This window comes from Notolabrus celidotus, chromosome 5, assembly GCF_009762535.1.
Source record: "Notolabrus celidotus isolate fNotCel1 chromosome 5, fNotCel1.pri, whole genome shotgun sequence".
NCBI classification, from domain to species: Eukaryota; Metazoa; Chordata; class Actinopteri; order Labriformes; family Labridae; genus Notolabrus; species Notolabrus celidotus.
Window position 1 is genome coordinate 23,553,346 of NC_048276.1, and position 20,821 is coordinate 23,574,166.

At 41.7% G+C, this 20,821-nt stretch overlaps 1 protein-coding gene across 1 annotated transcript in view; it reads left to right on the forward strand.

The window, feature by feature from the left end:
• The first annotated feature begins 5,005 nt into the window (after nucleotides 1-5,005).
• Nucleotides 5,006-20,821, forward strand: part of sptbn4a (spectrin, beta, non-erythrocytic 4a) — a 36,665-nt gene continuing 20,849 nt past the window's right edge. The window contains exons 1-2 of the mRNA XM_034682860.1: nucleotides 5,006-5,128; nucleotides 19,727-19,990. Coding sequence (XP_034538751.1) covers nucleotides 5,006-5,128; nucleotides 19,727-19,990 — 387 coding nt within the window. The remainder of the gene's footprint in view (nucleotides 5,129-19,726; nucleotides 19,991-20,821) is intronic.

The window sequence follows — 20,821 nt, forward strand, 5'->3', positions numbered from 1 at the left end:
CAGCGACCTTAAGCTCTGTTTAGGGTTGGAATAGGGCCATTACGTTATCAGAATTTCCCTTCATGATTATCATGGCCAAAAAGAAATTAGAATATTCCCGAAGCACCCCCCACAGGATACTTTGGGGTGACACAGTCGTAAGCCTTCTACAAGTCCACAAAGCACCTGTGGACTGGTTGGGCAAACTCCCATGCCCCCTCCAGCACCCTCCCGAGGGTGTAGAGCTGGTCCAGTGTTCCACGGCCTGGACGAAAACCGCATTGTTCCTCCTGCATCTGAGGTTTAACCAACAGCCGGACTCTCCTCTCCAGTACCCTGAAGTACACTTTTCCAGGAAGGCTGAGGAGTGAGATCCCCCTATAGATGGAACACACCCTCTGGTCCCCCTTCTTAAAAAGGGGAACCACCACCCTTGTCTGCCACTCCAGAGGCCCAGTACCCGATGTCCATACAATGTTGCAGAAGCAGGTCAACCAGGACAGCCCTACAACATCCAGAGCCTTGAGGAAATCAGGGCGGAACTCATCCACCCCCGGGGCCTTGCCGCTTCGGAGTTATTTAACTGCCTCAGCAAACTCTGCCCCAGTGATGAGCGAGCCCACCTCCAAATCCCCCGGCTCCGGCTCCTCCTCGGAATGCATGCTTGTGGAATTGAGGAGATCCTCAAAGTGTTCCTTCCACCGCCCGACTATACTCTCAGTCGAGGTCAGCAGCTCCCCATCCACACTGTAGACAGTACGAACAAAGGGCCCCTTCCCCTTCCTAAGCCATCGGACAGTTTGCCAGAATTTATTTGAGGCCGACTGAAAGTCTTCTTCCATGGCCTCACCAAACCTCTCCCACGCCCGAGTTTTCACCTCGGTGACTGCCCGGGCCGCAGATCACTTTGTCTGCCAGCACCTGTCAGTTGCCTCTGGAGTCCCACAAGCCAGCCACGACCTGTAGGACCCCTTCTTCAACTTGACGGCCCCCTTCACCTCTGGTGTCCAGAGCAGGTTCGGGGATTACCGCCACTAGGGTGTCCTGTTGCCATGTGCACTTATGGACACCCATATGTTCAAACATGTTTGTTGTGGACAAACTGTGACTATCACAGAAGTCCAGTAACTGAAAACCGCTCAAGTTTAGATTAGGCAGGCTGTTCCAGGTTACGCTGTCATTGCCCACGTGAGCATTGAAGTCCCCCAGTAGGACAATGGAGTCCCCAGTCGGGGCGCCTTCCAGCACCCGTCCCAAAGACTCCAAAAACGGTGGGTACTCTGAACTGCCGTTCGGTGCATAAGCAGAAAAAAACAGTCCGGCCCCGTTCCCTGACCTGTAGGCGCAGGAACACAACTCTTTTGTCCACCGGGGAAAACTCCAACACACAGGCAGAGCTGGGGAGCTATGAGCAAGCCAACACCTGCCCTCCGCCTTTCACCCGGCGCGCTGACGTTCACCCAGAGAGGTGACGTTCCATGTCCCAAAAGCCAGTTTCTGTAACCAAGGATTGGACCGCCAAGGCCCCCGCCTTTAGCTGCCACCCAATCCCCACTGCACCGGACTCCTGTGACTCCCCCTCCGGGTGGTGAGCCCACGGGAGGATGAATCCATGTCACCCATTCGGGCTGAGCCCGATTGGGCCCCATTGGCCAGGGTACACTTGTTCCTGTTGTTAATTGTCATCAGGTGTCTGGGGGCTCATTATATAATGAATGTATATAATAATAATAATAATGAACAGTGAAAAGGCAACCAGATAAACTGATAACAAAACATCCACAAGGCCAAACATCTGACAACGAAATACCGACTAAATTGTAATCATGAGTTGGTGCAGGGATGGAGAGCTTGTGTATGAAACCATAGACAACTAACCATTCTGATATATTTGGCTTGATGTCCACTGATCATGATCACTGACCACGTTTCATTTTCTCCCTTGTGCAATCACTGTAGTTCATTTCCTGCAGTCTTGAGTGTCTAAAAAAAACACGTCTTTTTTACTAAATTAAAAAAACGTCCAAACTGGCGTGTCAACTTTTTCAAGGTTAGGGTAGAGTACCTTACTTTCATGTCATCTCCTCCGACATGATTTGCACTGCAGTGGAAGCCACACACTGCGCTAAAGGTTAGCTGGTAGCATGGTCTTCTTCTTCTAGGGTTAAGGAAGCTTCTTCTGCTTCAAACCACTACAGCCCCCTTCTATGTACCAATTAGTTGCACAGTATAACCGTGTGCTTATTCTCAGCATGATTTCAACATTACATTTTTTTTAAAAGACCGTTATCATCAATACTGGATATTGCATCAGCCCTGGTGTGGAAGTAAAGATACAAAAATTATCGACATATATGGGGACGTTGCATAACACAAGAATCTGTTCTGCCGTGGACTGTACTGGCCTGAGGGATCTTTGACGTATTACTGTTAAGGCTGGCCACATTACAACTTTTAGATCTTAACCAATTTAAAACCACAGGTGACTACAAACAGGACAGTTCAGACAGATTTTTAGCATCATAATCCTCTGAACACACACTGCCATGTTTATAAGCCGTAAAAGTACGAAACATCCGGTTGGTGACACTTTCCAGTCTGCTTGTCTGCTTGGTTATTGGGGCATTCCATTGGAGGCCGTGTGACCTGGAGATTGTAAATCTCAAACATGTTTAATATAAAAAAAACACACCCTAATCACCTCCCGTTGTATCAAGACACGTGTTGTATCAAACATTTTTGATATTCTCCATATCAGGTCAAGGATTCTCAGACTTGCAGGGAATAGTAAAATAGTTGTATTGACACCACGCACTTGAGGATTGTTTGGACAAATAATCGGTTATGACAGGCTCATATCAGGCCACGCCCCCTTTCAATCATTGGCCCTAAATCAGGCCTGAAGTTGTCTAGTGTGTGGCCAGCCAAAGTTAAACGTGTGTTTTGGTTAACAGACAATGTGTGACGTTAGTCCCACGGTTCTACTACCCATATGGCTTATGCTCTTGATTTGGTTCCAAAATACATCACCAGCACAATATGTCAACACACACTGGGTTGGTGTTTTGGCTTCATTTTTTTTTATCACAGTGGGAGGTGTGTTGTCCACAAAGTCAATGTGAATTGCCTTGTCTGACACCTACCTAGCAGGAGGCCGAAAGATAAAAGAAGAGAGATCAAATTACTTTAGAAATAATAAATCTTCCTTTACTCTTGTAGGTCATATAGACGAATCAGTGTCTGTTTTGTAACCAGCTAAAAACTGACAGGAACTTTAATTGAGACATGGGATTTGTTGGTTCAAAGAAAGGGAGAGACTCTCTTTCAAATCCTGAACTGAACACAGAAATAGAAAAAAAATACCAAAAAAGCTTGAACAACAGCATTTGGTGTTTTAGGATAGTGCTCCACTTCAGCCTTTTACTCATGAAACTTTAATTACCTCTGATGCTACTATGACTCAATCTAATAAAAATTTGTATTTTTACAGAACAGTATATAAATAAGAAATGTCTACAATGCTGCAGCACAAATGCAGACGAAAAATTCTCACTGAGCTCAGTAGAAATTATTTGATAAAACTGTCTTGTGTATCTATAATTCAGATCTGATGGAGAGGAATTAGCCGAGGTACATGAATAGCAAAACGTGTGCAGCCTCTGTCTGACATATTTGTAGCAGGAGAAGCACATGCACGTCCCATTAAACAGGGAGAGTGATCCGAATCAGTCAGCTGCACTGTGGACCATGTGTGCATGCGTCCTCCTTCCCTCTCATTCAGCTGTTTTAAAATGACACCTCCCCCCCTTCCCAAATCCTGCTCCCGCTCCGAGTGCAGTCATTTCTAGTGCAGAGAAATGTCCCTGGTGACACTGAGGGATGACGCAGGCTCTCTCTTCCTTTCTCTGTTTCACATACCCCCCCCCTACCAACACCATCTTTTCCCTCTTTTGACTCCCTCTCCTCTTCTTCTTCCTCTTTTTTTTGTTCTGGCGCTCCCCCCTTTCTCCATTTCCTCTCCCTCTCCCCCTCTCTCCTCCTCTTGCTGTCTCCCCCCTCCTTTCCTTCTCGCTCTCTCTCTCTCTCTCCTCTCTCTGCTCCGGCACTGCAGTGCTGATTGTGATTGCACACACACTCACGCACACACACATACACACACAGGAGCGTAGCTGAGAGGCAAGGACTGCAGCAGCATGCACCAACCGCGGCTGAGCTGTTCAGGGACACGAGGAAGGGGAAGTGAGGGGAGAAAATAGTGTTGCTTTCTCACAGCAGCCTGTGCGTGCATCTTTTCACAGCCGTGGGAACGATGCATTTCAAGAGCGGATAGCTTATGTTATCCGGCCTCCTCTGCACTGCCTCTGCATCCCGTTCACCCTGCTCCTCCCACTCCAACTCTTCCTCCTCCTCCTGTCTACAACATCATTAGACAGGACTACAGATTGACCGGGACTAGCAAGTGCTGGATGGTCAGGTTTGCCCCGGCTGAAAGATTTCTGCTGTGGCTAAAGCTACATCTTCTCCCTCTCTGATGGCTGGATTGTAATCGACATTTGGAGCTAAAACCTGCGAAGAATCTTGGATGTGTGTGTCATTCTTAACCACTGTTGTCATTGGCGCATTTCCTCTATTTGGCTGCTTGTTTTTGCCTTCTCTGAGACTGGCTAGCAGGCACTGCAGCATCAGGACCGCAAGACCCATGAAGTGGTAGGGCATGAGGACCCAGGGGCGACCCAAAGGAAGGGCTTGAGTGCTTCCATTGCTACCACTGCTGCTGAGGTGCTTATCTTGATTTTTTTCCTCCAGAAAAGGGTGTCTGGTGGGGGTTGGGGTGGGTGGTGACAGCGCAGGTACCCAGGCCCCTGCAGAGAGGAGCGGGCGGCTCTTGCGTCGAGGCAGGCAGGACGTCCTGTTGGGGGGGGGGAAGGGGGGGGTGAAGAAGGGCCGGCTCGAGCGTTGGAGCTCCTGATGGTGGCTATTTTTGTCTCCCCTAGCTGAGTGATTGGGACAGCGGGTGGAAGAGAAGATGCTGATGGCCCGAGACACGGCGCGGGACGAGGCTCAGAAGCTTCACAGAAAGTGGCTGAAGCACCAGGCCTTTATGGCGGAACTGGCTCGCAATAAAGAATGGCTGGCCAAGATAGAACAGGTGAGTGGAGGTGACCAGGGGCATGATGAAGGAGGGGGAGAGGGTCAGGTGAGTCGGGGGGGGGGATATCACGCAAGGGGGAGCACATGACATGAGAAACAGTGCTGATGGAGGGTGTGGTGGCAGAACAACTGAAGAGGTGAAAGTGTGAGAGATGTCATCACTCAGCTGTATTTCATCACCTGGCCTGGGGACATCCTGAATTACAGTCTCAAGGTTATAACGCTACACCGGCTGTGTTGTTTTCCGGCTCACAGGTGGTGTGATCCCTGTGGTTCTTTGCTCTTTTTGAGGTGAAAGCATCTGAATTTCATCGCTCCGTTATGGAGGTTACAATGAATCATATAGAGGACACGCTGCAGCAGTGAAGGCCTTCACTTTAGTCTGTATAAAATGGTATCTGCTAGCAACACACAGCTGGTGGGTTCATATCATGAAAACATTCCCAGGTTTGCTGTCATTCCCCTGCATTCCCATCATGCTTTGCTTCCCTCACAGAGCATCACACTGGATGTTCTCAGTGCCCTCTGCTTCAGGGAAGCTGAGGTGGGCTCTTTAGATGTAAATTAGCCGACAAGACTCTGATAATAGCATCTTGCATATGGCCGGTTTAAGTGACAGAAACACTGCTGCTGTCAGAGCGGTGTGTGTCAGCTCAGTCACATGTGAGCTACTGCTGATGACGAGGACATGCAGGGAATACAAGATACATGCATTAAGCTTTTAGTTGAGTGAAGTTTGCAGAAACAGTTCCTTTTGCTTCAAAGGTAGAAATGCCCATCATGCAGAAATGTGGCGTCTGTGTTGTCTGCACCAAAAAGAGATTTCTTGGAACATCTGTCAAAAGATATTTTGAATTGGTAACGCACAAGTCAATATCATTTCTAAATTAAATCAAATTGAATTGAAAAACAAGTTAGACCCAAGTTAGATTTTTAAGTATTCATTATCAGCTCACTTGCGAATCCATTTAATTTTGGCTTTTCAATTCTTGAATTTAGATGTATATCTGGACGTGTCAGATTATTGTAGCTTATGTAAAGTGTTATGAGATATTTTGATGAGAAATAAGACAAGCAGGTAAGTAGTAGTTAGGTAACTTGGTGGAGTTTTTGCTGTGTAGCGTCCTGTGAAAATATAACACCTTTGTGTTTTGGCAAATTTTATGTGTTGCCAGATGACTGCTGATGTACTATTCATATTTTTATTTGCATTGTCCTGATTCATAACCAAAGATATCTTCAACACACCTTGCAAAAAGAGAAGGTTTGGACCACACTCTGGTATTTTATTCACTCATCATGATCAAGCTTTTGGCAACATTTCGCAACAGTGTCAAAAAAACCAACATATTTTTAACAGGAAGAAACCTTGGTCAAAACTAGACTGATGTTGAACAGCCTTTTGTCGTGACTCAAGGGGTGGCGAAAGTGGGAAAGAGGCCTCTTTTTCTATTGCCACAGCTGGGTAGCTTGCATCCAACAAAAGCCCCCTAAAACTGAATGGGACCATATTTACCTCATAGCGGAAAACATAAAGCACAAAAAATCCTATTCCTCACTAACAGTCAGTCTTTACAAGCAGAAATCTGTTCATGGCTGTACTAAGAATGATCAGTCCATCTAACTGGTTCCTCAGTCAGTGTAATATTCTGAGATGTTTGCCACATTTTTTAACCAAACTGCTGATTTAGCTACAAACAGGTGATATGTCTGTCTTCATATTAAAGTTGATTCAGATTGAGAGGGTGATGAGAGAGAACTGTGATGTGCTCAAACAAGGAAGTGCTCTTTAGCATTCAGCCCTCAAGCATCATGTGAACGTTGGCAAAATGTCAGACAGGAACCTTTTGTTGCATCTGGAATCTAACAATTCAAGCTCTTTATAGGCATTTTATTATTTTCCTATTAGAGATGTACTATATACTACGCTATATATCTCCAATGGATTTCAGTGGCCACACACTGCAGCAGAGTTATATCTATCAATGCACAATGAGTGAGGTGCAAGGAGTCTTCTGTCCAGCTAAGATTTCCATTTGATTCCCTCTAACTTAAAATCTACGAGCATACGAGAGGCCCTCACCAGTATGACAAGGGTGTGAGTAACATACATATCCGGCTGCTCATGCACACATGTTGAAACACTGAAGAAGTGGCAGAATGGAGACGTTTAAAAGACTGTGACCTCACTAGAATGAATGATACATCTCAGACATTCACATCCTGAGAGGTGATGTTGACATATCCAAAGTTTTAATTATTAATCCCTTATTGAATACATTAAAAAAATTCATTGGGCTGTATAGATTTTTACACATTATTTTGTGTAGTATGTACAGCATTATTAAATATTCATCAGATAGCATTGTAACTAATTATAACCATGGAGCTTGAAGACAAGCACTACTGCTGTACGTAACCATAACAATGGCTGTGGTTATGCAGCGGCCTACGGCACACCTGAACCTAAAGTCACAGTGCAATATAGCTAAAAGATCATCTCTGCAGAACACTAAATGTGTGCATTCAGTGACGCCCCCTGATTTATACATTGTTTCTTTACTATTGAAAGATTTTTAATATGACTTAAATTGTCTCAATCTTTTTATCTCTGTTTGCTTTGTGTTGGAGGATTTGCTGTTTGAATTTTCCTCAGCTGTCTTTTCATTTGAGGTGGGACCATCTTGAACTTCTTCCTGTTTTAGTTATGAAGATAAATATGAATGGCCATCGTGGCACGTATGATCCACTGAAGATCAGATTTTACAACTCTTGCAAATAAGAAAATGAAGCTAGTAGCATGTTGAACACGTCAGAAATTTGTGTCATTTGCAAATATAACTTGCACAATTCGCACAAATTTGTGCCATCCATTTCACATTATTTGCATTGCCCAAAAAGAACTTGCATCTAATGGCGCCTTGACACTGACTGTAGATATAATTAACTCCCAAGAATGATTTTAATTGTGTTTGGTGTGAACACAACTTTATACTTTAACACGCTTGAAAATGTTGAGCTAAAACAACTAATTAATTTGTGGATGAGTCAGGGAGGGGGGGCGTCCAGTGCTGCATTTTTACATTTCATCCGACCAGCTGCATTTTTTTTCCTTTTAAATTGAGCATGGATTTAGGAGTGTTGGTCAGGACAAAAAGGCTTTAGAAATCGAGTATGAATGATTCAACATAACAATAGTTTACCAATGGATCAACACAGGGAAAATGCTTCAAAAGGCCTCAGTGACAGGAAATTGTGTTGAACAGATCATAGATCTTCAGTTAACATTTCCCCTTACATTTATATGAAAGTTTGAATTTACAATAAAAGTGACAGCCCTATTTTGAAGCTTTTATTGTATGAGACATTTTATAAATGCATAGATCAGACGATGAAATCAGCAGAAACCTGCTGTGTGAAGCCTTATTGTTATGTATCTCCCTGTCCATTTTAGAATTAATTTTAAGATTTTAATGTTTGTTTTTAAGTCACTAAATGGTCCGGCACCTCAGTACATCTCTGACCTCATAAACATCTACGCCCCCTCCAGAGCACTGAGGTCTGCTGATCAGATGCGTCTTGTTGTGCCAAAAAGCCTACAAACACCAAGAGGTGATCGAGCTTTTTCAGTGGTAGCTCCTAAACTGTGGAATGAGCTACCCACCCAAGTCAAAATGGCCCCCACCCTGGGTACTTCACGTCTAAATCTCATTTTTACTCCCTGGCTTTTAATACAGTGTGAGAGTTTATGTTGGTCTCTGTTTGTCCTTTAATGTACTGTATTTTAACTTTTACTATTATTTATTTCTACTGTTGGTTTTTGTTGTGCAGCACTTTGGTAACCTTGTTGTTTTTAAAATGTGTTATATAAATAAAATGGATGGGTTGGATTGGATTGGATGTGTCATCAGATTTCATGGATTACCTGTGTTGTTGTATTTTATATATTGGCCATCCCAATTAATCTCCACTAGTCAGCTGGTGTTCAACTTTAACCAACAAATGCTGTGTTTGGCAAAACTTTGATAGGTAATAACTTAACAGAAACTGAACCTAAAGAGTTAAAAACAAAATGCCTTGTTGCTACCGTTTGAACAGTATTTGATTTTATTATGAGGTAGGATGTGACAAGGTGTGTTTTAAAACCTTTCAACACCTTTCACATTCATTTATTGGGCTAAACTAACAACTACATTCAACAGTGTATTCGTTTCATTTGGCAGCCGGAATAAAGATCTGTCTGGACATGTCCCAGGACTTTTCAGTTTAGTATAACCAACAGTTGTTTTTTTGTTGTTCATTGTCCGTATCATGGCAGTGGCATAGTTTGTTAAAACTGTGTCTGCAATGTCAAGGTAGAGTAAGGAGAATGCACACAAATCCTCTACAATGGCCTAATGACTGATCGTGTCAAATTCAACAGTGCAGTTACATTTTAGTACGTGTGTTTATGCATGTTCACATAACCAGTGGCCATTAATTCATGCACACAATAAAACACTTGTGACAGTCTGTCAAACTACAGTATAGAGTAAACCTCTGCAGACTGTGTTGTGCAAGAGAGGAAACCATTATAGAGTGAAAACAGGGTTTTTGAGTTTAACAAAAACATAGCAGCCACTGTGTTTCTGATAACTGTGCAGCTATCATGCTCACCTTGTGGAGACCAACACAAAAAGCCCGGAACAGGTCCTAGACACGTCACCAGATACATATGGAAATATCCACCTTTCCAACACAATAACATTAAGCAAGTCTTTACATAGAGTTAACATTAAAGTTGTATGGGTTATTGCTAATATTTATCATTACTGTCAGTACTAGCCTGTGTCTTAAAGCAGCAGTTCCCCATCTGAGCCTGAACTCTGTCATCTTCTTTAGTTAAGGGCTGTCCTAGAAAGTTAGCTGAAGCATTATACTTGTTTGTACTCGCCACCTACACTTGATTACTTAAAATGTAATCCTACCCTTGAATGACTAGTGATTTTATAATTGGGCATCATGTTTTTTTTCCTGTAGTTCATAAGATTTTTTGCCAGTTAACGTTATTCCCATTTCTACTTTATTGCTATGTATACTCATCCCATCCAATTTTCAGTAACATACCATAGCTAAATGATTTTGAACCACAGGCTATATAAAACATAGAGGTAGTCTCAATGACGTCACACATTAGTTCCTGTAGAGGTAGTGTGAAGCACAACGATGGCAGGTGCCATATTGGAAATGAGATAAGAGTAGCCTCCTGGCAAACAGCTATGACATTTCAACTCAAGCCAGTCAACTCTGGCTAACCCCTAATTATGCGAATGTATATACACCTAGCTTTCATACAGAAAAAAAAACCCATACAGTGCATGAGAATCAATAAATGAGCAATAAATTAATGCTCTACCTCTTGTGCTGCACAATCAATTTAACTTGATAAAATGGCAAACATCACAACTTTTTCAGTCAGTTTAAGCAGGCTACCACAGCTCCGTAAAAGGTTAACAACTTGTTTTAGTGTTGCTCTGACTTTTATGTTGCTGTCTAATTTTTACATCACTTTAGCTGACAAACAATATGTTTAAGTACAGTACACAGATCTTACTTTCCAAATCAATGATGTTAGCCCGAATCCAGTTGCTGTATCTTTTTTGGTAGTGTTTTGGAAACATTTCAGTGGTGTGTTCGTGATTGCTGTAATCATTTTGTGCAAATGTTCCAACCTCCCATGGTATCCATGATTTTCAAATGTAAATGTTATCTAGGAAATGGCTAACATTTGCAATTGCTGTTCGCATAAGCTGATGTTAGCTAATGGTTTGTCGAATATATATTTTACCCAAGCGGCAACCTCCAGTCTAAAAATACGAGTCCCATGCCGAAGTGCTAAAAACTGCATTTCCTCGTGTGTCTGCTTGAAGCTGGCTCTGGAAGTACCGGAAATCACATACAATCAATTCATAAAAGCCAATCTCTACAGCAGAAATAAACATGTTTACAGCCTGGTACAAAAGACGAGTGTAGTCTGGATAGCTCATTTCTCGATCAGAACACACTGCAGGGGGTTGAATCTTTTTCTAACGCGGCAATTTCGAAGATATTGAGATTCCGAGTCTTCCAATGAGAGGCACAGCTGCCCGCGGCAACACTACAGCTGTTGGCTAAGAGGCTCAAAGCCCACCTCTTTACGTCACAATCACTCGACAACAGCAATATGGTTCCCAACTACGATTGGCCTCGAAACAGCTCTTCAGAAACAGATGGGTGACGTCACGGATCCTACATCCATATTTTATACAGTCTATGATTTTACCATAAAATATGCCTCATTTTCGATACAGATTTGCACTATCCATTGTCCTTGTGACTGCTTGTCAATCAGGGAGCAGTTAAATGACGTGTCAAGAAATGACAAGTTCTAGGCAAAGCAACAAGCAACTGAGAGGAACTGCCATTTTGTGGATTTTGTCGCCTCCTGCAGACAAAGCATGTAGGATGAAGTATCATTCAGAACTCTGGTAATTGGATTTCGTTATAAAAGTCTGGGTCCAGGCTGGGTCACCTGAAAAAAATTTGGATGTCAGGGATCAGCTTTTGTGGATTGAGCCGTTTCAATAACAGTGCCTATGTGTTTATGTATAAACCTAATGCAAGATACCAGATACAACAAGGATTTCAATGGGGGAGCTACAGATGGCTGACCCAAAAAGGTTGTCTCACATCCTGACTGGCATCATACTGAAAAGTTCCGTACGAAACCCAGGACAGACAGTTACAGAGACCATAATGTCTCCACAGCCCGGCTGACATCACCTAATCTACCCCCGCCACTCTCTCTGTTGTTACCTGAGAGACAGAGAGAAGAGATGACGCCGCGTCCTGCCGTGATTGGAGAACTCAGCGTCCTTTTGGAAGGGTTCCCGCCTCGGCCCCTCGCCTCTGTTCTCTCTCAGTACTTACTCAGCACATGAAGCCGCCACAGCTCCAGCCGGCTCTGTACATGGAGGATCTGTGGGAGCTTCTCTGTTACAGCCAGAGGACTCACGGCTGACCTTGTGCCGAGCCTTACGTGGGCTCAGGGGTCACTGCTTTGTAAATGCACAGATCATGGTTCTGAGTAGCTGAAACACATAGATCAGCTACACTCTAATGAACATAGATGACTCATGGATTTTTACCACAAATAACTGGTGATGGACAAGGTACTTGAGTCCAAGTAGAGGCACTCCCAGTCAAATATTACTCAAGTTTAATAATTGGAGTACTTCCTTTTACTGAAGTATTCAGAGTACTAAAAAAACTCTCCAAACGCATATTCACGGTCCATGAGTGTAGTCAAATACACATGGATGTACATTTTGCTATGTTATGTAGCGACTATGTTACTGCAAGCACAGACAACTTGGTTTAAAATGTTAATCTGGAGTAAAACTAATGTTTAGCCACATTCCTTGACATGCAGTCTCAGGTTGGACGGTTAATTTTTGTAGGACCTGATATAGTTTGTGCAGAGCGCTTAACAGAGCACAAATGAAACAAATGTTCAAATCATTCCTTATTTCAAAAACTTCCAACATGGGTTGATGATATGGCCATGGGTGCTCAGATAGAGAATCATCATCCTTCTCTGCCATGGCCATCATTACCACCAGTAAATGAACTGCCTGATCTGTGTGATGTTCGCTCTACGGTCAACCACGGAGATGCACAGGTAATGCCACTTAGACAAACCACACCCAGAACTACACAAACACAGTTTGTTGTCTTTTGGAAGGTAATAATGAGACGCTAGCTTTTCTGATGTTTACGTGGCACCTAGGATATGGCACTAATGCTGAATTTCCACTAGATCAGTGTCCAATTCGTCTCCGTGTTCCCTTGTCTGTCAACACTCACCAGTTGCGTATTCAGAATGAAGCGTGGATTTGTACCACTGTCAGCTGGAATTTCCTTCAGTAAATACTGAATCAAGGGTTTTCTCGCCTCCAGCCTTTCCACCTAATGAGCCTTTCCTCTTCATTTCGTCTTTATTGAAAACCTCTGACCTGTTGACTCCAGGCTTGTCTCCGCTCATCATGACGATTTGTTGTAGTAGTTGAGCGAAATTTGATCTGGTGTAAACACCAAATATTTGATTCTGAAAATCAACCTGAATGTTGAAACTTAGTTTCAGTGCCTGACCTCCTGTCTGTTTCAATCGGCTTTGTGCCGATTGATGCATTGTGCAATGTCAGTACAGCAGATAGGTCCACTTCTCAATAGATTACGAAATCACCTCATCAGCTAATGTGACCAATTGTACTACTATGTTACAGATGTCTTAGGAAAATTGGAGTCTGACCTTCTTACTGTCATTTCAGATAACATTAGCTTGCTTACAAACACGAAAAATCTTTGCTAGCTAATGCATGTCAGCTTGATCACTCAGACTTCCAGGCTGATACCAAACCACTAATGCCAGATCGATGCAGTGCAGCTGAGTTTTAGCGAGCGTGATAACCTAAACTAGCTTGCTAGTTAAGGATAACATTTACCACCTTCACAACACAAACTAGTCGAACAAAAACCACAAAAATATTAATTTCAAAAGCCATTTGGCTGGGGTCAAAAGCTCTGTGCAAAGTCATACGGAGACCCTTTTTTAGTTTTTAGAACATTACAGTCAGTTGCTACTGGAAAATTGCAAGATAGCTATCATATTTCTTGAGTGGGTACCTTCTGCTGAGTCTTCCAGATTTTTGAGGTTGGTCTGTAAATTGGTTAGCTTACCATAAGCAACACACTGACTTACCAAGCTGCTTAGCTAAGCTTCCAAATAGCTGGCTTACATTAGCTTACTTGATCTTCACAAAAAAACAGATTACTGCAATGTACAGCTGAATTGATAAATAATATAATTTCAGTTGTGTGTGTGATGAAGATGACTGCACTCACTTGCCAGCCACTGATGTTATTAACATCAACAGATTTGTGTAAATGCCACATAGCATGTTTAGCTAGTCGTAAAACATTGCATTAGTCCATGATTCCTTAACAATAAAATTAGTGGTCTAGATGATCAAAATAGAAATTCTAAGCACATTTTTGGCATCACACAAAACTGCACTAACTGATTATTTCTCTTCAGCTTTTCCAGTTTCAGAACACAATTTGGCGAATGCTATCTCACTGTCCCACTGTCTCGGCTGACAGGGACGTGAAACTTTTAAGTTTTTCCCTGGCTTGAGATGTCAAAATGTCTGCTGTGGTTCAACAAAAATGACTAAACAGGTGCCAGCTGTTTCTGTGTGTTTTTTGGGGACAATTTTTAAGAGGTTGGAACTCATGAGAGTGTTAAACAGGACGGCATACAGTGTTGCCGCCTAATGGAGGACCATCCCCAAGTGCAGTGTTCAGGCTCATTAATGTGTTTTTAATAGTTTCTGTAAAACAACAAAGCTTAAAATAAGTCCTGGGTTTAAACTACACTAAATCCTTCATGCAGCCTTCTCATCTTTTTTCAGTCTTAATATAACTAAGCTTATGCAAAGTCGTGTTACTTTTTAATTTATCTCAGGTTTTGACTTTAGTAATGGTTTTGTCACTTGAAGAGGAACAAAGGATGTTGGCCCCAATTGTGGAGAATAATAAAAACTAATGAAGGCAAAGAGAAGTAAAAGACTGTAAACTGAAAAAAATGTTGTGTTGAATCTATTAAAGTGTATTATGTCAAGTTGTTGCATGAAATACATTTCTGTAAATCTAGATATATTTATTAAGGTTAATTGTACTTAACTTAATAAATATATCTGGATTTAGAGAAATGTATTTCATGCAACAACTTGACATAATACAATTTAGTAGATTCAACATGTTTCAGTGTATGTCATGCTTTAGATCAATTTAAATTGTAAGTGATGACTAGTTTATGACGAGATCCAGCAACTGCATATTTATTATGATAACATATAGTGGCTAAACAGTGAGGTGGTGTTGGGCTTTGTCACCCTCTCATGAATGAAGAAAACACTGTTTTGATACAGTTTCAGTAATTTATAAAACATTTTTAGATGTTCTTTAGCAGCACTTGACCAGACAAGTAGACAGTAATTCATGTGTGACAGAACAAGTAACCTAACAGCATCTTTTTATGACAAAAGGTGGAACAAATTGGGAACATTTCCTTGAAATAGCAACTACTATTCCCATCTTGAAGACAGTTTAATCAATCTGGTAAGACAGTGAATTTCAGTCCATTTTAACACAAAGTAATTTGATTTTAGAAACTTGCTCGACAGATTTGCCGTCTATAGACGATTTGGGCGCAGTGGCATTGGCAGGAACATTTCTACTATTGAACACAATACATTTAGTTTTGTCAATTTCCATCTGTTCAGTGAGCCTCTTTGAAAATGAGAAGAAACTCAGCATGTAGATTTTCTTAGAACTCCACTGATGTTGGTGACGCACAGAACAAAGTTGAATTATCAGCATACAAAGCTACATTTAGCATTTTGTAAATCATAAATAAAAATTGATGGTCTTATACCATCTATGAAAAAACTCACTCGCATAAGTACATATAGTCACTCATTGTAGCAGTCTATTGATAAAAACCCTGTCCTCTTTCAGCTCTCCTTCTCAGAGTTTTTATAGTTGACTCACCTTTAAACAAATTAGAATAATGTCACAACTTTTACAGTCATAACACTGCTAATGATTTCACCTCTTCCTGTTGACAGTGTATGGAGGTAATTTTTAATATTTCTCTTAATTTATTCGGAGAGGATCAACTTTAGATTGGTGGTCAACAGCTGACTGACAAGGAGCTGAGTGAAAGAGACAGCTACCAAATTGAAGAACAGACAGACATGAAGCAAACACAAAGCAGAACACAGTGTTGGCTTAGTGTTGCAGGGAAGAGGACCTTATACAGGTGCTTCTTTGATTTTCAGCATTCATTCAGTGCCAACAGAAAAATGCTAAATGTTAAGACTGTACTATGAATGAAAATGCTAAATTTGATGTTAATCCCACCTTTTGGCTGATAAGAATCCATGGGACCAACCACCGAAACTGAGGGACAGTCTTTTATAAATCGTTTCTAAATAAACTCATCTTTTGATTAGTAGTGCTGATTGGTTGCATGTTTGTACTTTAAGTTGGTAGCCCAGTAATAAGCAGGATTATGTAGTGACCTGGTGGTTATGCCAACTAGAATCCCAAATGTTTTCCTCACAATATCTTTCTATTTTTTAAAACCATTATATCTATGACAAACAAAATTTGAGTGAAAATTTGGTGCATGGATTTAAGTAACTGACTGGCCACTTGCAGAGCGTAGGCATTTCTGTCGGGTTCTTTCCCATAACCTGGTGGCTTGTTCACAAAGGTGGGGCATCACTGACTTCATTAAATGTCCTGTCCACTTAAACATGATAGTATCCTGGTTTTAATTTGGTTCTGAAGGGATCACACGGTATCAGAGACAGAAGCTGGGATCTTTATTTTGTGATATTTGCAGCATTGTGACTCTTTGATCGGCTGTATTTGAGGAGGTGTGGGTTTGTGCTCAGTGTTTAAACAAAATCTGGTTCTCAATTGGTTGATTTTTTGTGTGTGGATAAAGGCATAAGTGGCTTGAAAAAATGGAGTAGGTGTGAATACATTGTTGTTTGTGCCGGTGGTATCAAACCGGCTCTTCAGTCCCACCCACTTTTTCTTTATGCTGCATCAGCATAACAAGAAAGCCTGCAGAATTTGGCAACACCATCCTGCCATGATAGCATGATTCATATGTGGAAGCCATTAAAATATCGCACCATGTCAGCCATGACTGCCTCGAAAAATTCCCTTCACAGATGCCCTTTGGATCTGACTGTGCCCAGGCTGTAGCATCACACCCGCAGCCTCCTTCCTGTTCCACAAACCTTTGAGTCTTCTTCCTTTTTTACCTCCCTTCCTCCTTTCTCCTCTCCTCTCTCCACCCCCTCTCTGATTTCTTCTCCCTCTGCTTCACTCTGTGTGTCAGTAAAGCCAAGAGAGAGAGAGAGAGAGAGAGAGAGAGAGAGAGAGAGAGAGAGAGAGAGAGAGAGAGACCTGCTTTCTGCTGGCTCTGCATTATGAGAGGGAGAGCTAGGCTGAGACGGAGATAGAAGAGAGAGAGAGAGAGAGAGAGGGATGTGAGAGAGAGAGTGAGCGCTAGCAGCAGTTAAGCAGAGAGCCTGTGCCAAGAGGAGGAATGCAGCACTGCATTATGAAAGCCATAGGATATAGGTCCAGCTCTGTGTGAACGATAAAGCAGAATTTAGAGGGTGAAATCCATCATGTGCACGCTGCTTATTACAACCTGAGCTGAGTAAATAATGAATGCATTACCAATTATCATATGTATGGAAGAATGTGGTGCATCAATTCTTGCTTTCTTAAAATCAATCCCCCAAATCTGCTGCATTTTCAGGCAGCATCAGTTCATGAAGGTCTGTGCTATAAATGAACTTTGTGCACTAGATACAAAAATATCCCAAATCTGATCATAAAGGGAAAACACCTCCTATTCCCTGATGTCTCAGGAGGGGAGGAGACTGGTAATAATCCATCTCAGGGAGGAACAGCTTCATGGACACAAAGGAAAATGCCACAAGCTTTGATCACTCCGCATCCCCTCATCCCCATCACGTCATGAGACAGAGCTACAGATTCAGAGGAGGGAGGCGAAGGACAGAACGGGGGTTTTATTAGACCTGCCATGCATGAGTTTTAGGTCAGCCCCAGGCCAAACTTTGCTACACACACCTGCCTCTCTGTAAGCAGGAGGCTCCAGTTTGGCATGGTGCTGTGTTTTCCTGAGCTATTTTGGGGACAAAACTGAATTAAGCCTCTCACTTTGGGCACTATGATGTGTTACTCGTACTGCCCTTTTACTGGAATAATGTAGTTCATACAGTACAAACAGAAAACGTGACAGGTTCAAGGTTTAGCTTGATGTGTTTAAGGGTGTTTCAGATATGTACTATACGTTTTCAAGATGTTTATGAAAGACATTTACCTCTGGTAAAGACAGTTAATGAAGCTTACCAATACTTTGCAAATCAGTGTCCTGGAAAACACATTCCATGACATACCAAAGTACATGAGACATACCATACAAACACAACACACTACACAGGCAACCACAGATAAAAATAATGTACAACATAACATACTACAAAATACATTTCCCTAGCTGATGATTTAGACATATATTTTCTTTTTCCTTGTACTCTACAATGGTGGACATTTTATTTAACAGTGTTGAAGCAGTTTACAGTTCAATCATCTCCACCCATAAGAACCATCCCTCAGAGCAAACACTGACATTCAGAGAGGATAAGCAATACGTCACTCAGCCAAGAAATGACAATCATAATGTAATTTTGCATTTTAGAAAACATGTGTTTGTATGTTAACTAGTGCTGTCAAACAATTATTTTTTAAAAATTGAGTTTAATCGCATGATTGCTCATAGTCGCAATTAATCGCAAATTAGTCACCGTTTTTTCATCCGTTGTACGTGCATCTTAAAGAGATATTTTCCAAGTTTCTAATACTCTTAGCAACATTGGAGTGGACAATATGCTTTCTTTATTAGAATGTATGATTACTATTATTAGAAAAATCTAAAACGATGACAAACACTGTCCAGAAAATTCTCCAGAATAGCCTCAAAGGTGCTGCATGCTCTAAAAAACATAAAATGGCAAACTCAAGCCCAACCAGCAGATGGTTGTATGGACCTGAATGTAACATTAATTATATATACTAAAAACAATGTGGTGTCCAACTTTATACCTGATATTAATTAAGATCCACTGTTTTATTAATTAAGCAGCTCAACACAGAATGATGGACCTTGTGCGTCACAGCAGCAGACACACTGTACAACAAGTAGCCTACATTGGTCAGTTAAATTTTCCATCACTCAAAGATCATTCCCTGGATCATTCACACTTGAAGCAAATAATCCCACTGGGTGAAAAATAAAAACAAACCATAAAACACTAAAACAGGAGCAGAGTCTCATGCCGGGTTGAAAGCCAAATAATAAAAATGGGTTTTTAGACCAGTTTTAAAAATGGACAGTGAGGAGGCTTGTCTAATGTGGAGGGGAAGCTCATTCCATAATTTTGGAGCAGAAACAGAAAAGGCTAAAACCTGAGAGTCAAATGTTTCCTTTAAAGTGTGTACTGTATCAGTTCTTAATATTTCTGCTGACAGGCTTAGTGTGTTACTCTTAGTGTCATATTACAAAAAGGATTCATAGGGAGTTAAATGTTTGTTTTAGAGTAAGGTGCTGTTTTATCATGAAACAACCATTGAATTGTGCAATTCAAAGCCAGACTCCTCCAACAGAACTAGTCGTTTTATTCAGCTGAACATGGGAGTTGCTGGTCTACCTCTGCCTTTAACGGGTAGTTCTGTTGTTGTTGCATTTTGTATGAAACAGATGTTCCGTTGGATATGATAAGACCATCTAAAACGGTAAATCTCACAGTAACCCCAAATTAACTAACTATGGCAGAGCTGATTTAACAGTCTTGATGGGTGTGTTGCAATGCTTTTACAGTCTGTGATCACTCTGTGTCTCCAGGAGGGTCAGGAGCTGATCCAGGAGAAACCAGAGCTGCGTCCAGTGGTCCAGCAGAAGCTGGAGGAGATCAGAGAGTGCTGGTCCGACCTGGAGACCACCACCAAGGCCAAGGCTCGCCAGCTCTTTGAGAACAACAAGCCTGAGCCGGCAGTAAAGAGCTACTCGGACCTAGACAACCAGCTCTCCCACCTGGAGCGGCAGCCCCCTCAGCTGGAGCAGGCTCACCATCTGCCCACCTTCAATGAGCAACTCCAGAAGTTCCAGGCAAGTTTCAAGGCTCTCTTGGTCTCTCTCTGATCACGACAGAAGTGGGCGGAGTTATCTTTGGCATCATTTAGCACACCGCCCTCTGTATTGCCCTTTACCTTTCTATATCTGCACTCAAGTGTCTGTTAACTGTTTTTCTTCAAATTTCATCAGTGACAGGTTTAGATGTTTTGCATTTTACACAGCTGGACAACACAATCCATTCACACATCAGGCCATTGTACTGCACTTCTTTCTTTGTTCTTATCCTTGATTGCACCACAGTTTAAGTTTTACTGCATATATTTTAACAGCATGTGACAAATAAAGCGTTAACATATGATAGAGAGTGATAGAGAAAAATTCACCTGTACTTGAGAACTGGAGTGCTGACATAGTTTAAAGGTGTAGTGCAGTATTTAGTGGTATTTAGCAAAACAGACTGTACATTTTTTTAATAAAATTTTCATTTAAATTAGTTAATAATCATCTGAATATATATTTGATTCTGTTTTTGTTAACCTAGAAGAAGACTTTCTATATCTACATAGAACAGGTGAACGGGAGGGAGGTGAGAGACCGCACAAAATGTAATGTTTGATAAACAAAGAAGAAGAGAGAGGCTGTTGTGCCTGTAAGAATTTGTACCGCCAGTCATTTCGGATGGGAAAGGCATTCACTCTATGGTACATACTTATATACGTGAAAATCGTTTTTATCCTCTGATGTCTTTTATGAATTGTAGAACATTTAATTTATGAAAAATAACAGTTGTCTAAAATTTGTGAAATATTCATATTTCTTCAATGTTTGATACATTTGGCTCGTTAAAAGGAAGTAGGTTGAGAT